At 36.2% G+C, this 16,500-nt stretch overlaps 1 protein-coding gene across 1 annotated transcript in view; it reads left to right on the top strand.

The window, feature by feature from the left end:
- The first annotated feature begins 597 nt into the window (after nucleotides 1-597).
- Nucleotides 598-16,500, top strand: part of LOC136026159 (ankyrin-repeat and fibronectin type III domain-containing 1-like) — a 254,211-nt gene continuing 238,308 nt past the window's right edge. The window contains exon 1 of the mRNA XM_065702463.1: nucleotides 598-767. Within this exon, the coding sequence (XP_065558535.1) occupies nucleotides 742-767 (26 nt within the window). The 5' untranslated portion in view covers nucleotides 598-741. The remainder of the gene's footprint in view (nucleotides 768-16,500) is intronic.

Here is a 16,500-nt window from a genome sequence, read left to right as displayed (position 1 = left end):
GTGATAACTCGACTCCCCCCAAAAAACGAAAAAAAGGGTTAAAATAAAAATAAACCAACATAAATACTGTAAGATATTCTATGCCACATATTCTGCTTATATTTTTCAGTAATTTATAATATTTCAAAATTACTCCTTTTCTTCATTATTTTTATTTGCCATAATTTCTCTGCGGCTGCGCAATTTTGCATATTCGGTTAATTTTCAACAGATAGGGGGGGTATCCAGGGGAAAATGTGCCTAGCATCAGGAAAACTACATACCCAATTATAGTAAATGTAATTAAAATCTTCCTTTTTTTTGTTCGGAGGGGGAATGAAACCCCAAAGCTCCCACCATTCACATCGTATACATATATACGTGTCCGAGTTACAATGAGAAAAATATTAGGCTTCAGAGTATGAGTAGCCCCAAAATCCTGACTATTCCCCACCCTATATATTAGGAATATTTAGAACCCGAAGTTTAGCTAATTTTGGGTTTTGCTCGTCACGAGCTCAGTAATGCGATCAACCTATGGTATCTACTCGACCCAGTGAAGCAGGTTTCCTTTCGGGTTTTGGGTATGTTTCTGATTTTATTTTGGCATATTACTCTGCGTGCCGCAGGTTGTGTCACGGACAAAAGCAATTACAAGTCACAATCTTAGTCATTGTTTCAATGTGTATTCTTTCACATAATACTAATCATAAAAATTAATCGTCGGATTATAGTCTTCGGTTTACGATATCTTTCCCGATTATGCAATGCTTTGCTAAGATTGTTTGGTAAGAGGAAACTCTTTATAATTATCTAAACTCTATATATACAAATTATTCTAGTCCTCTTGTTATTTACCCTTTAGTTCTTTGAGTTATTTCATTTTACGCTTAATGATTTTATGTTACCTATTTGTTGTTACTATTTGATCGGAAACGCTGAGATCAAAGGAAATAGGGAACTTAATGGAAGGAAGTAGTAAAAGCTTTGAAAGGACGGAACTAGGAATTAGCTGGTGACATTGTCACACTAACTAGCAGAGCTAGAAAAATTCAAAATAACGATAAATGAAGCGTAAATTTTATTTATTGAAATTTGAACTCCAATTGAAGCTCGAAGTTTCTATAAAACAAGGCAAAAAAAAATTAGTTCCTAAAATTATTTCTAAAGTAGAAAAAAATTAGTCTTTAAGGTCCGGGACAGTGGTTCTGCAGAAGGAGACGTGCTAGAATAAAAAGAGACATTTTTAAGCTGTTAACTTCATGTGCATTTTTATAGTTTCGCTTGAATTTAAACAATCACCCCTAGTCCCCTCTAATGGTATCCCATAGCCGTAGGCTATATAAAAAATTGAACAAAAAACTATGGAATTATTTACTTTATAATATAAAGCAGTTATCAATGGATCAATTTCCTTGTTTTTTCCCATTCTTATCTGTTTGTGAGTCAGTTTTCGTTAACTACATGTTAGTTTTTTATATGGCTTAAGGCTATATGAGACCATTAGGGGGGGGGCTGAGGATGAATTGTCAGAAATGCAAACAAAACCACAAAAATGAAACAAAACTAGCAATTTAAATGTGTTCTATCATGTCTCCTTATGAAGAGCCACTATTCTAGAACTTCATTAAATTAATTTTATAAAATAAAAAAAAAATATTACCAGTTTACAAATTAGCTTACCAAGAATACAACATTGAATTAGCTAACCCTCTCAGAAATGAGTTGACTCCGCTCAAAATCAGATAAAAGTTCAGGCTTTGAACTAAAACAATTTCATTAGCCTTTTAGACCATCACCAACTTTTCTTAAGCTCAATGACACAAAATTTGGAACAACGCTTTATTTTGCATAATGCCTATCTGCAAGTTAAAGCAGGGCATGCTATCTTAATATCCTGGCAGAAAACATCTTAACGGATTATTTCTTAATGAAACGATGGAAACTCTAACTGGAAATCTGTATGGGTTGTACGTTCAATTAAGAAAGCTTGAATAGCGTTGGTCAGGTGAAATGCAACTTCTCGAGAAGCTTTTCCTTAAAGTATCAAGGACATCAAAACACAAAATAAACTCTATTACGAGCTGAAAATATATAAAATAAACTCATTACAAACTCTCAGCTCTATTCGTTCCTAAAAATCGTGGTATTTTTAGATTTCTTTCTTGATTGCTTCAAAATTATGAATTTTTTAGGACAGTATCACATTTTTGTCAGTGTTGCTAGTTTGAACCGTGACAATGAATAAGCAAAACTAATTAATTAAATTTGAAAATGCTTTTCGCCCATAATAAAACAAACATTACGATTAATGTTTGTTATCAAAGAACGCCAAACCTACCTAAGTTGTTTGCCGTCATTTGTTTTTAGCTTACATTGCAATGATCCACGTTACTTTTTTAAATTACCCCCCCCCTTCCACTACCAAAAACTGTATATGGAGGCCTTTTTCCATAAAAACTGAATTCCCGATTTTTTCTAGATTTGTTAAGACATATATGATTCAGGAATTTTCTTCTTGATTAGCCCAAACAATCAGATATGATTGTCACTGCTCTTGGTAATTTAACCATTGCTATGTTTGAATTATTCAATTCTTCATGGAAAAACAACAATTTTTCTAGTAAACGTAATTTGTGACCAATGAAGTCCTCAAAAGATTCCATGACAACCATGAAGTCCACAATATTTTTCAAATGAAGAAAAGTCAGTTTCCCATTTTGTTTTAATAAGGGATTCTTTTTTTATTTAATTACATACAAAACACCATACAATATGGAACCGTTGGCGTAATGAAATTTCTAGCGCAGTTCACACTGCTATTTCTAGTCTCTCGATTGGCATCGGGAGACACCGATTCCCATAGACGTGGATTGGTGTCTCAAGGGGCTTCAAATAGCACAATCAAATTTTAGTTCTGTAAGATAATAGATATAAAATTCAACAATAAATCTAAAATAGATAAATACATACAGATATAAAATAGTTAGTAATGTAGAACTGTATATATGGTAAGTAAACACATAATAAAGAACACAAGGAAAATAAATTACCAAAAATACATAATTAAATAAACATAAAATAGAAATTGTACTATAGTTATTTCATTTTATTGCGAGGCTGCAGTTCTCCGATAAAATATGTTTTTATGTAAATGTGCGTGTGATATATGTAAGGTGTGTGTCTCATTTGCGACTGTACTGAAAACTTTAGATTTTCTCCAGATATAATCTTTCAGGTCTATTGATTTTGTTATGAATGGAAATACCGCAAAAAAAATTATGTAACCGTCATCTGATCAAATGCTTAGGCTTCCATCAAGCCTCATGTAATGACAAACTGAATGAAATGATTGCTCTAAATGTCATGATAATATTTGGATAAATTTAAGACTAATACTACTACTATTAATAATAAGTCAAAGCAACATCAAGCCTCTAAGGACAACACAATCCTCTTCCCCCTCAGTGTTTTCAAAGTTTCCTTCTTTACTCTCTCTCATGACATTCTAATTTCTTATGAATCTTTACTAATGGCTGCTTTGGACCTTATTCGTAGATGACTTGCTTTTGTTTGGCTCCTGCGGAATGCCAAAAAGCACAATTCATGGCAATCTATTATCTTTCATCCATATGATATGAAGAAAATATAATACTTTAGTAACAAAATTATGGAAACTACAATAAAGAATTATGGAAATCCCAGAACGCCATATTAAATACCAAATTTAACCTAACCACCTCTATATATATAAAATATTTAATTAAAATATACCTGCATCATAGTTTATTTCACGAAAGAATAAGCTAATTATAACTGAATGCGAGAGAAAAACCGGTTTACTCAGATCAAACAAAGCAAACTTCTTGAGTGTGTTCTGGATAATATGCAAGTACCACCCTAGAAAGTTAAATTGAGTCACATTTTTTGTACAACTTATTGTTTGGTATTCGGTCAGTCAGACAAGAACTCGAGACTATCCTTAGCTCCTCTGTAAAATGCTTAACAAGTTTTCCTCAGCCCTTAGAATCGTCCACGATTCTAACATGTTTAAATTTTACTTGTCTAAATTCAGCATAAAGATTATATAGTTAGATACATTTTAGCTTATAGCATACCCAATTAAAGCTGTATATAGATCCTGAAAAATTTCCTTCTCATAGTTCAACAGCTTTGCCAGAGTGACTCATTCCCGGGATTTTGATTAATTTCCTACCCATTTCATAACTGATTACTTTCATTATCTTAATGCGACAAACCTAAGATTTACATTGTTGATTCCTAGCACTTCTTTTTCAAAAAACTGTATCCTCACGTCTGCGTTAGAAAACTGAAGATCACTTGGCTACTGGAGAAAATCTTAGTAATGTGATGACTTTCTCAGTGCAACTGTGATCAGTTGGGATGAACGGGGAGCGGAAACCCTTGTCAATTGAAAGTGCTGCTTTCCTAATTCTCCGTGTTAAACGTGCTTTCCGTAGAAAACTAAACAGCAGGAGGTTCAAGAGGTACATAAATTATGATATATAAAATTAATTAGTGTATAAAATAATGGAGGGTGATTTGGGGGATCCCCAAGAACAAACAAATCATATAAACATTTATGGGTTGAATCGTATGTCTTGACATTCTAGAGGGCCAGGCTCAAACATGGACGAGGTTTAACAGGTAGAGGAGGTCACTACCAATAGAAAGTGCTGGTTTCTTAAACCTCCTTGCGAATGCTCTTTTCGTACGTTTAGTAAAAGGTCCGAGAGGTGCCCAAAGTGTACGATAAAGTAATCCGTAAAATGAAGAGGGTGGTTGAATAAAACAAAGATCATTTAAGTCAAGCAGAAATCATCCTTTAAATTAGAAAGTTGAATCGAGCCACATTTTTTGTGCTGCTTATTGTTGGATATACGGTCAGTCAGATGAGAACTTGAAACTATCATTAGTCCTATACAAAATGCTTAACAAATTTTTCTCAGCCCTTAGAATCGTCCATTGACTATCTAGAGGGCCTTGGCCGAATCCTAACTAGGGTAAAGATGAAGGGGAGATCATTGACAATTGAAAGTGCTACTTTCTTATTTTGTCGTTTTAAACGTGCTTTTCGAAAAAAAAACTTTCGGAAAATGTCCAATAGATACATAAGTTATATTATATAGATATATTAATACATAGAATGGGGATGTGATCAAACGCAAAAAAAAACAATAAATGTTACTTCTGTATGGAAAATCATGGGCCAAATCAAGAAGTATTGAGATGCTGGGACACCCTGCCTAAATCTCTCCTGGGATGTACAGGGAGCTGGGAGCACTGTAAATTGAAAGTGGTTTCCCATTTCTCCGTGCCAAACATACCTTTCAATTGAAGGAGTAAAAAACAAACAAACAGCAGGTTTAAGAGATGTATAAATTATAATATATAAAGCATAGTTTTACATAAAGTAGCAGAGAGAGTGGGGAATAGCCCTCTGTAGACTAAAATAAGCAGCAGAAGAAGGAGGTAATAGCCAAAAAATGTTTTGATTATTTGGAAAATTACGAGTCAAGTCGGGTTCATTAACAATTGAAAGTGCTCCTCTCCTAATCTTCAATGTTAAACTTACTTTTGGTAAAAAGGAATGAACAAAGGAGGTTGAAGAGGGGCATAAAGAATAATACATAAAATAAACTTTTACATGTAATAGGGGGACTGTGGAGATGTCGCGCTAGGATCATCAAAATCATTGGGAAACTATAGGTCAAAATTATAGGTAGGTTTAAGAAACTCCAGCATTGAAAGATGAATGCTCGGATTATATGTATTTTGATATCCTTCCAACCATTTTGAGAAATGAAAAATTTTGATAATAGAAAAAAAATCAAAAAGGGAAAGAACTACTTTCTAAGTTAATATCCCAGAAAATTCGTACCTATTGAGATCCGTCCTTACATGATCGCCTAGCCTCTAGGAAGCTTGAAGTTGGCTTAACACTAAAAATGTATTTCCTCTAATTACGTCCTTTCGGAAATAATCACCAGCGCTTGAAGGTCTTATCATCGTCATGTATGTGCCCTATAAGTTTCTAGCCGGTCAGAATATTTTCTATACAATGATCATAAATATTTTAAGTCCTTGAATACCTTTTGGGCTAAGCTGCGAAGGAGATTTTAGCATTTAGTTCCTACCATTTAGCATCCGGCTTTAAAGTACAATAGCGAAACTGTGTCTAAAGAACAGCGAAGGGCAAGCCCATGATGAATGAACATGGAATTGAACAAACAATAAAAATTATTTTAATAACAGTATAAAAATTCCTACAAGAAAATGTTCCAATTAACCAAAATATAAAGAAATCGTAAATAAACAATAAAAATCAAGAATTGGGCTCATTAGAACTACACCACCCGCGTAAATAGGTTTCAATGTCAAAACGTCTAAAACTCAAAACAAAAAATTTCAACAAGAAAAGCCCAAAAGAAAAAATTATGCTGGAATATTTTTTATGTTGGAATACATTACACCATAGGAATGTTGATTCAGTCGGCAGTACTTGAGTATACTATGGTGGTTTTACACTGGCTAACTAAGACTATCCAACTGATTAATTATGGTTCCTAAAATGTAAACTTGTTTCTGATTTTTCTTCTTTTTTTTTAGATTTTTCTTCTGTTTTTTTTTTTCTTGCTGCTTCATAGACCATTGTATATTCTTAAAATAGACAGCTTATTTTACGAACTGATTTCAAAAGTTGTTTTTCCACAAAACAAGTTTTTCAAAGAAAAGTAAAGATCTCCATAAGGCCAAAATAAGCAGAAATGAAGTTAAATAATTTTCTAAGTGTAAGACTACCATAAATCATTGTCAATAAATAAATGAAATTGAAAACAAACAGGAATTACAATAAATAGCTGAGTCAAACTCGAAACGAGCAAAAATTAACATGAGTAGGGCTGATAACCGCCATACCTTCTCAACACTAGATCACAATTTGCACTTTACTGAAAAAAATGACCGTGAATTCTCAGTTTAATTGAATACTGTTATTTATTCCTTAAAGTTGTGATAATATCTTATTTATTAAAGTAAAAAAAAGTGAAAACATTTAAAACGTATTCTGTTTTCAGTAAACCGCACATCATGTTCTGGTCTTCGGAAGGCATGGGGGCTATCAGCCCTACTCATGTTAATTTTTGCTCGTTTTGAGTTTGATTTGGCTATTTATTGTAATTTCTGTTCTTTTTTTAGTTTCATTCACTTATTGATAGATATTTGTTGTAGTTTTACGCTTGGAAGACCATTTTACTTTATGTTTGCTCATTTTTTGCTTAATGGAGGTTTTCACTTTTCTTCGAGAAGCTTGTTTTATGGAAAATGTTGTTAAAATTAATAAAAAATTCCCGTGGACGGTTCCCCTTAACATCTCCACATGTAAAATTAAGTCGGTAACGAAAGATTAATGTAAATCAAAATAATTTTGTATAGGACTTCTGGCAAATTTCCCTAGTGTAAAATTTCCCTCGAAGAGTTCACCCCCCGAAAAATTATCCCCGTGGAAAATCCTAATGGTGGAAATCCCCCCCAAAGAAAAAGATCGGTATATTTCCCATTAATAAATGCTATACGTTAACATTGTGCACACTTCATGATTTACAAACCTTGCCCATGGGGCTGTGAGGGTCATGCTACCCTCAGAAGCATAGTAACTGGGCTTCTCAGCTATATTGAACAATGTATGTATGTATATGTGTGTACATATTTATTTCTCATCAAAAGAAACAGATGGAGTATAAGATAAAAAAGCAAAAAACACACTACAAAAGAATACACAGAAAAAAGAACACAAGAAAAATTAAGAACAAATGGATATCTAACTACAAAAAACAAAACCTATTGCCTCAAAATAATTGCCCAAGGATGAGTAACACTATTAGGGTTATATCTTGTTGCTGTCACAAATGTAAGGAGGCTGAATAAGCGACCTTCTTCAGCGTCTGCTCAAGATCCGTCCAAAACCACGGTACCAACTGTCTTCACGGTTAACAACCCTTCGTTGCCCAGGAAAATCGTGAACACGTCTTACGAAAGAAGAAATAACAAAGACGCTGTACAGTTCTGCCACGACAAAGTTAAAGCTGACAGGGACAGTAGAAAATTACTATTGGCAGAACTGCGTGATCGTGTCTCCAACGGTGAACTCGATCTGGTTATCAGGGGCAACAAAATCGTCCAAAAAAACCCGGAAGCAATGGTGGTGTGATTCCAATTTTCACCCCACCATTAGTGTATAGTGTAATTAGCTCTGCTTTTTCTGGTAAAAATAAAAATGTTGATGTAACCCTTAGTGACACTATTAGTGACAAATCGTCAGACTCGTTTGTAACTGCGGAGGCTTCCCAGGAAGAAGAAGAAGACTTGAGCTTTGTTTCTGTTGAGGAAGAAAGTGACTCTGGTGAAAATAACAACAGACAAACCATACTGGACAGAAGCCAACCAGAACCACCAACCGCAAGTTCTGACTTTAGTGTATGTGTTACTAATGTTGACCAGTTGCCCAACAAAATTGATGAACTAAAAACCCTAATTGACTCAAAAAAGTTCGATGTGATCTTACTGACTGAAGTCTGCCCTAAAAACAGTAGTAACAAACTTCACGATTCCCATGTGAAAATCCCGGGTTACCAAGTTCTCTCAAATCTGTCATCCCAAGGTTGCAAAAGAGGAACACTAGCCCTCGCTAAAGCAGGATACAATACAAAGATAATTGATGTTCCTCTCCTTTTCCCCTTTGTTGAGGCAGTTTGCTTTGATCTATGTGTGCCAGGGAGCCATGTGTCAGAGACAGTCAGAATCGGATGCATCTACAGAAGTCCCTCAGCCCCATCCCAAGTTGTAACCGAACAAGCAATAGCAGAAATAATATGCACACTAAATTTGAACCTCAAAGGACATCTGCTTATTGCCGGCGATTTCAACCTTCCATCTATAAACTGGATAAACGGTTTTGGATGTGGTGCCACTCCAACCGAACAAGACAAGCAACAGCCTTTCCTAAATTGCCTCAGTGAATTGTCCCTACACCAGATAGTTGACCAACCAACTAGATACAGATTGTTTCAGCGCCCAACAATACTTGACCTGGTTATCTTGAATGACAAAAGCTTAGTTCAAAGTATTGATTACTCACCACCCCTTGGTAAAAGCGATCACCTAACTATAGAGCTCATGCTGAAAGTGAAGGTACTTAAGAACAAGCTAGTCAAAAAAGTGTTTGTCGACTACATTGCTATTCGAAATGAATTATCCACTACAGACTGGCCGAATGTACTAAGTGGCACAGTTGACGAACAATGGACCAAATTCAAGGGTGTTTTGCTGAAAGCTCAGGATGCCCACACAAAGACCAGTTTCAAACCAAAACCTAGATCCCTCCCCTACATGACAAAAGACATCAAAAGAGAAATAAACAGGAAAAAGAGGTCATGGAAAAAGTTCAGGCAGTCAGGAGACCTGCAGCAACACACAAAATTCACCAAGGCACGAAACAAGCTGAGAAACCTCACCAGAAAACTCTACGAAAATCTGGAGTCCAATCTTGCCAAAGAAAGTAAGACAAATCCTAAAAAATTCTGGAATTATGTCTCTAGCAAGAACCACTCCCGTCGAACTATCTCCAGACTGGTGAAACCCTGTACCACTACCGTAACCAATATAACTGATGTAGCAAACGAACTAAATAGGCACTTTGCTTCAGTTTTCACTTGTGAACCGGAAGGCCCCCTGCCAAACTTCCCTGGCTATGAAGCCCCCACAACGATGGAGCAAGTCAGCATCGACCCCTCCAACATCCTCAAACGGCTTCAAAATCTTGACACGAATGAATCGGCTGGACCAGATCACTTACACCCAAGACTGCTGAAGGAACTGGCAACCATCATCGCAGGACCACTGTCTGACCTATTCCAAAAGTCTATTAATGCCAAATCTGTCCCATCTGATTGGAAAACTGCTTTTGTGACCCCAATATTCAAAAAAGGCAGCAGACTTAAAGCAGAAAACTACAGACCTATAAGTCTCACATCAGTAGTCGCAAAAATCCTTGAAAGAGTGGTCAATGATACAATACTGGAACATCTGAAAGTCAACAATATCCTATCCCCTAATCAGCATGGGTTTCAACCAGGAAAGTCAGTTGAAACAAATTTACTGGAAACATATGACATCATTACAGATTTGCTTGACAAAGGATTGCCAGTGGACCTAGTTTTACTAGACTTTGCTAAGGCCTTTGATAAAGTCCCACACAAAAGGCTAAGAGAAAAGCTTACTGCTGCCCAGTTACACCCCAACCTAGTTGATTGGCTTATGGACTTCCTGTCAGGACGAACCCAGAGAGTCAGGCTATTTGGTGCTGGAGGTGAAAAGGTCTTTTCCGAGCCCTGTGATGTCATCAGTGGAGTACCGCAGGGAACTGTTAGGTCTGATCAAAAGAACAGTTACCAGCAGATCCCCACTAGTTTTCCTGAAACTTTACAAGGCACTAGTCAGACCCGTTTTGGATTTTGGCATGTGCGCTGCCTTCCCAACATACAAAGGAGATGTCAGGCTAATTGAGGGAGTCCAGAGGAGAGCAACCAAGGCCATCACAAACCTTGGAGACAAACCTTATCAAGATCGTTTACGGGCTCTCAACCTCCCTACCCTCGTGTACAGGCGCAACCGTAGCGACATGATGATGACCCGCAAATTGCTGAAATCATCATGTGCCAAGATCCTGCCCATCCACCCAGGCCCCCCACAGTGCACCAGAGGACACTCAAAGAAGCTGTTCAAGCAGTCAGTCAGAACCAGGGCCAGAAAAAGTTTCTTCACCAACAGAGTCGTCAACCCCTGGAATGAACTGTGTGAAGCAACAGTCTCAGCCCCCACCCCCGAAGCATTCAAGAAGGCACTGGATAAAGAGTGGGCCACGAAAGACTGGAAGTATGAGTGGGACATTCCGTCCTGCTCATACCTGCTATGAGACATCACCGATTCAACTCAGGAGCATTCAACAGATCTACAGATCTTAATTTGCTCCGAAGTGCAAATTAAGGTAATTAAGGTAAAACGGTTTCTTGTCCGTGGAGGAAGCCGTAAGAGGTACTTCGCATATTTATAATATGTAGACCGCAATTCTTTCTTATCTTCCTTTTGGAATATCCTCCGAAAGGGACTTAAATACAGATAACGGAGTAGTGCCATTCCACTATACAGCTGGGCCAAAATCCGCCGATCAAACTGACGCTTATAAACTACAACACGGCTATACGCTAAAGAGATCCGTTTCTGCAGATGACTCTGCAAAAGATGACGCGTTTCGAGCATAGACCGACCAATAGGGATCCCCAAATAAACTATGCGTTCGGCAAGCCGAACAGCAGCACCACCCAGCCTAACATCAACAGCAGAACCTTGCTTAGCATTAAAAATCAACATATCTGATTTCTTTTCATTAAACTGAAGGCCTATTTTTCCATATTCTACTTGAAACTGGATAAAATTCTCCTCTAAACCGCGAAGGAGTCGGCTCAGATTAAGTACATCGTCTGCATAGCTTATTAACGATAGATTATAGATATGGGTTTTTCTAAACTTAAAAAATTTTGAAGGACTGACTTTGAGGGGAAAGGGGCTAGTTGCCTTCCAATCTTTTTGGTTAGTTAAAAGGACACTACAACTTTTAATTTCTGTAAGAATGAGTCGTTTCTCGATATTTCAGGACTATTGGCTCGATGCGATCACACCTGGGTAAAACAAACAAATAAACACGCACCCGTGATCTTTCTTCTGGCAAAAAATACAATCTTCCACATTTTTGCAGATGGGAGCTTGAAACTTCTACATTGAGGTTCTCGGATATGTTGAACTTAATGATGCGATTTTCATTAAGACTCCTTGACTTTTAAGGAGTTTTTCTCCCCTTTTACGAAACTCAAACAAATTTCTCAGGCTTGTAACTTTTGATGGGCTACGCTAAACTTAATGAATCTTATATATTTGGAATATATATTTGATCCACGGGAAATTTTAAAAGACATAAGCGAAGTCTTTTGGCGTGTTTGCTGATATCAAAATTCCATGTTTTAGAGTTCGATTACTGTTGTCGCTCCTTACTTACAATTCGTTGCAACGAACTGTTTGATAGTCTTTTCCGTGGAAAAACTAATATATTATATCTTTTCAGTTTATTTTCTAGAGAATCCAAGAATCCATAATCTGGCTTGCTATTTTAATGTTAAAAAAACAACAATTTTTAATCCCGATACAAATAATATTGTTCAATCTCAGTTCATACCTCCTCAAGTTGACGTGAAAAATAAAACAATATCATTTCACAAAAAAATCCTCTATGCTCTTTGACAACTAGGATAAACTCTTAGAATGTGTTTCAATTGTAAGGGCTGAAGCAGTAATAGTAGTAGCCCCAAAAGTTTCAAATTAATACCCACAGTCCTTATCGATATATTGCTTAGGTTTCTTATTGGTGACCATGCACACAGTTCCTTTTGATTTAATTTTAAAGCATAATGGGTCCATTACATAATTGTGGGGGTTGACTTACCCACTATCCCTAGAGACATAGCTGCTGTACTGTTCGAATATGCTCAACAAAATAGATGCCTAAAAAGTTTGATCGGATGTGTTCGGAAAATAAATGGGCTCGAGATCTTAAACTAAATCGGTTCATGTTTTTTAATGATATTTTTCAATGTTTTTTTCAATGAGGTTTCAATGATATTTCTAGCTATTATAGAGCGGCACTGCCTATGATATTACTTGTGTGCCCTTTTGAGAACCTGCATGCATACAGTTTTTTCATTTAATTGAAACTCTCCCTAAACGTCCCCTAAAAGTTTCTCCTTAATACACTTAGCGTCATTAGGGACAGTAACTGTAATGGTAGTACTGATAGTATAGATTTTGCTGAAAACAACCGATACTTTCTTTTAACAACCTGTGTGGGTATAGTGTGCTATGATATAGTTCCATACAGTTTTAATATTTTCCAAACTTGTTGCCTTAATACCCTTAGTTTAGTAGTAGCAGTAGTAGTAGTATGAGTAGAATTAATAGAAGTAGCCTTGTCTTTGGTAGTAGTAGTAGTAGTAGAAGTAATAATAATACTAGCAGTAGCAGTAGCATTAGCAATAGGATTCAATCATTTTCTTTTTGTTAGTTCAACATCCCCTACACAAACCCTGTTAGTTTAACTTCAAGCATCAAACTGCTTATAAGATGTTGCTTTTGTGCCAATTTGACAGGCATTATAAAGACAACATGTTGTGATTTAATTCACCTTCTCCCCCCCCCGAAAAAAAAACTTGAAAATATCACCTTCATACCCTTAGGAATACTTGTAATAGTAGCCACAGTAGTAGTAATTGTATTACTAGTATTAAAATTAATGGCGGTAGTACTAGTAGCAGCAGCAGTATTAACGTATCCTTTACAAGTAGTTGCAATAGAAGAAGTAGTAGAAGTATTAGTATTAGTAGAGAATGTAGCAGTGATAGAAGTACTAGTAGTAGCGTGCGCATCCGTGATCTGCCTTCTGGCAAAAAAATACAAAATTTCACATATTTGTAGATGTGATTTGTAGATAGATGGTGTGATTTTCGTTAAGATTCTATGACTTTTAGGGGGTGTTTTCCCCTATTTTCTAAAATGATTCAAATTTTCTTAGGTTCGTAACTTTTGATGGGTAAGTCTGAACTTAATGAAACTTGTATAATGAAAATCAGCATTTAAATGCGATTCTTTTGATGTACCTATTGTCATAAAAATTCCGTTTTTTAGAGTTTTGGTTACTATTGAGCCAGGTCGCTCCTTACTACAGTTCGTTACCACGAACTGTTTGACAGTTCGTTACCACGAACTGCTTGATTCTTTTGACAATATACATCCACATATTAGTAGTAATGATAGTAGTAGTAGTGGTAGTTGTAGTAGTAGTGGCGACATCCAAATATTCCCTTTTTGATCATCTCCCTTACCATTTCCTGTAAGTTCCAAGCTAGTATACCCATTCATTCATGAAAGGATCACCTGAGTTCCCTTTGTCTCTTTGGAAAATAAAGTTCAAACATGCATACCTTTCTCAATAACACTATACTATAATGAACGAATAAACAATGAACGAATGTCCTAATTTACAGCCCTCTACCTAAGGAATGTGGGGAGGTTGAAATCCCCTTCCCCAAATTCATAATTACTGAGCCCTTCCACAAAGCTGAGCAAAATAGTTATCTCAAAATTCTGATTAGATTTATTTTGGGGAATGATAGGCTTGTGGGGGATGGGCTGGTTATCCTCCATTCACTTTGACTTTTAAAAGGGGCACCAGATCTTCTGATTTCCAATCAATTGAGCCCCATCCGATCCGGAGTGTATACAACCATCTATTTCATAAAAAAGTTATATTTCCGGGGTATAACTTATAACCTTTGCCCCTGGGCTCTGGAGCGTTGTGTACATCCTGAAGGCACTATTATACACTCTTTGAACTTTTGTAAATAAAATGGCTCAAGCATTTGGGGCATAACGTTATACCCTTGCCCTGAGGGTGCGGGTGGGGGTTGGGGGTGTCGTCTTAGAAGACATAATTACTGGATGTTTTATCTACACCAGATAAAATGGCTATCTCTAAATTGTGATTGAATGTACTTGGCGAAATGTTGGGCGCACGGAGGGGAGTCTGGTTTCCCTCCAATCACTTTTGACTATTTATAAGGGCACTAGACGAATGTGTCCCTTTCGAAGTTTCTACGACAGTTCCTTCTATATGAATTGCTCTGATCTAAAATCAAAAAAAGGAGGGGGTGGGGGTAGCTGCTTTCTGACCACTTTGAGACTTAAAAATGACTCTAGAATTTGCGATTATCAGTTCAATGAGCCCCCAACGAGGTTTATATGACCACCCTTTCTATAAAAACCTTATATGCCCCCAGGGCATAGCTTACAACCCTTGCCCTGAGGGCTGGGAGGGGGATGGGTCGTCATCCTTAAAGATATAATTTCCATAACTTTCAACTATGGTGATCAAAATGGTTATCTCAAAATTTTGATTAGATTTTTGATTGGACAACATTTGAAAAAAATTTGTTTGGAAAAATGGTGGACGTGGGGAGGGGCTGTCTGCTCTCCAATCACTTTTGACTATTAAAAAGGACACTAGCCCTTTCAATTTTCGATCGAATGAGTCACTTTCAAAGTTTCTACGACAACTCATTTTATACAAAGTTGCCTGGTCTAAAAAAAAAAAAATAATAATAATAAAAAATGAATAATGCATTGTGCCACATACATTGTAACCCCTCACAGCCGTTGGAGCAGATGTTGTACATTTTATAAGCTACCCGTTCTTTTTATACATGGTTGGTTATTGGGAAAAGGGGGTAAGTTTGATCCTAAATCTCTGAAAAGGCTAAGTGTGTGAAGGTAAAACCCTTAGAAAATGTTGTGGGGGGATTTCTAATGAAATACATTGTGCCCACATCGCTCTTTACTTAGGTAGTGTTGTTGCGCTGCCTATGGAATTGCGCAAATTTTCTACGGATCATAGCTTTTGATTGGTGGCGTTAAACTTGATGACTTTTATATGTCTGGAATCCGCATAAAATGCCTATTCTTTCGATGTATTTGATTGCTATCAAAGTTCATTTTTAGAGTTTTAGTTAATATTGGCGCGAATTACTTCTAACTTGCAGTTCGTTGCCATGAACTTTTTAAAACTTTTCGAAAAAGTTTGTTTTGTATTTTATCATTGTTTTCTGTATTAATTTGCGTCTATCCCTTCCTATTCTGATATCTATAAGAATATGCCAGGTTGGAAATCGAGGAGTTCTACGTTGCAAATTATTTATGTTTATCATTAATTATGCGTCTATAAGCAATAATTTAAATTGATGATGTTATAAACGTTGCTTTAAATTATCAATATTGCAAATGAAAATGCCTTATCTAACTTTTAATTTTTGACCAATTTATTGTCAGTATATAACATTGACTAAAATATTACAAATGCCAGCATTCATCATTATTTTAAACGTCATTGTAGATTGTCCATATCGTCAACGTTAATATTATATTCTAAGTTTGATTATTGACCCTAACAGCTTGTTCTTCGTCTAAAACTATCCATAAACTTCCAAAGAAAAACTTTTTTTTGTATTTTATCTATTTTTTCATATTAACTATCAATTACATTTGACCATCTTTTCCCCTTCCTGATGTGATATCTACTAGAATATGTCCTCTCTAGAGTTGAAGAGTTGCTCCTATTGATGAGCATGCGTGTTGAATGGCGAAGATAAAACCAGCCATTTGATAAAGTAGCTTATAGAACGCCTCATCTTAGACCTAAATTTTTTCGTCGTTTTCCGATTGATGACACAATCTGGGAAAACTGTTAAACCAGATAGATTACACTTTCAGGAGTCGATCTACAGTCAGGGGTGTCAATGCTCAAAATATAGAGGGGGTGGACAAAACATACTTTTCAAAATCTAG

Source organism: Artemia franciscana, chromosome 4 (assembly GCF_032884065.1).
Source record: "Artemia franciscana chromosome 4, ASM3288406v1, whole genome shotgun sequence".
NCBI lineage: Eukaryota > Metazoa > Arthropoda > Branchiopoda > Anostraca > Artemiidae > Artemia > Artemia franciscana.
Note: the sequence above shows the minus strand (reverse complement) of the source record. Positions and strands in the feature narration are given on the sequence as shown.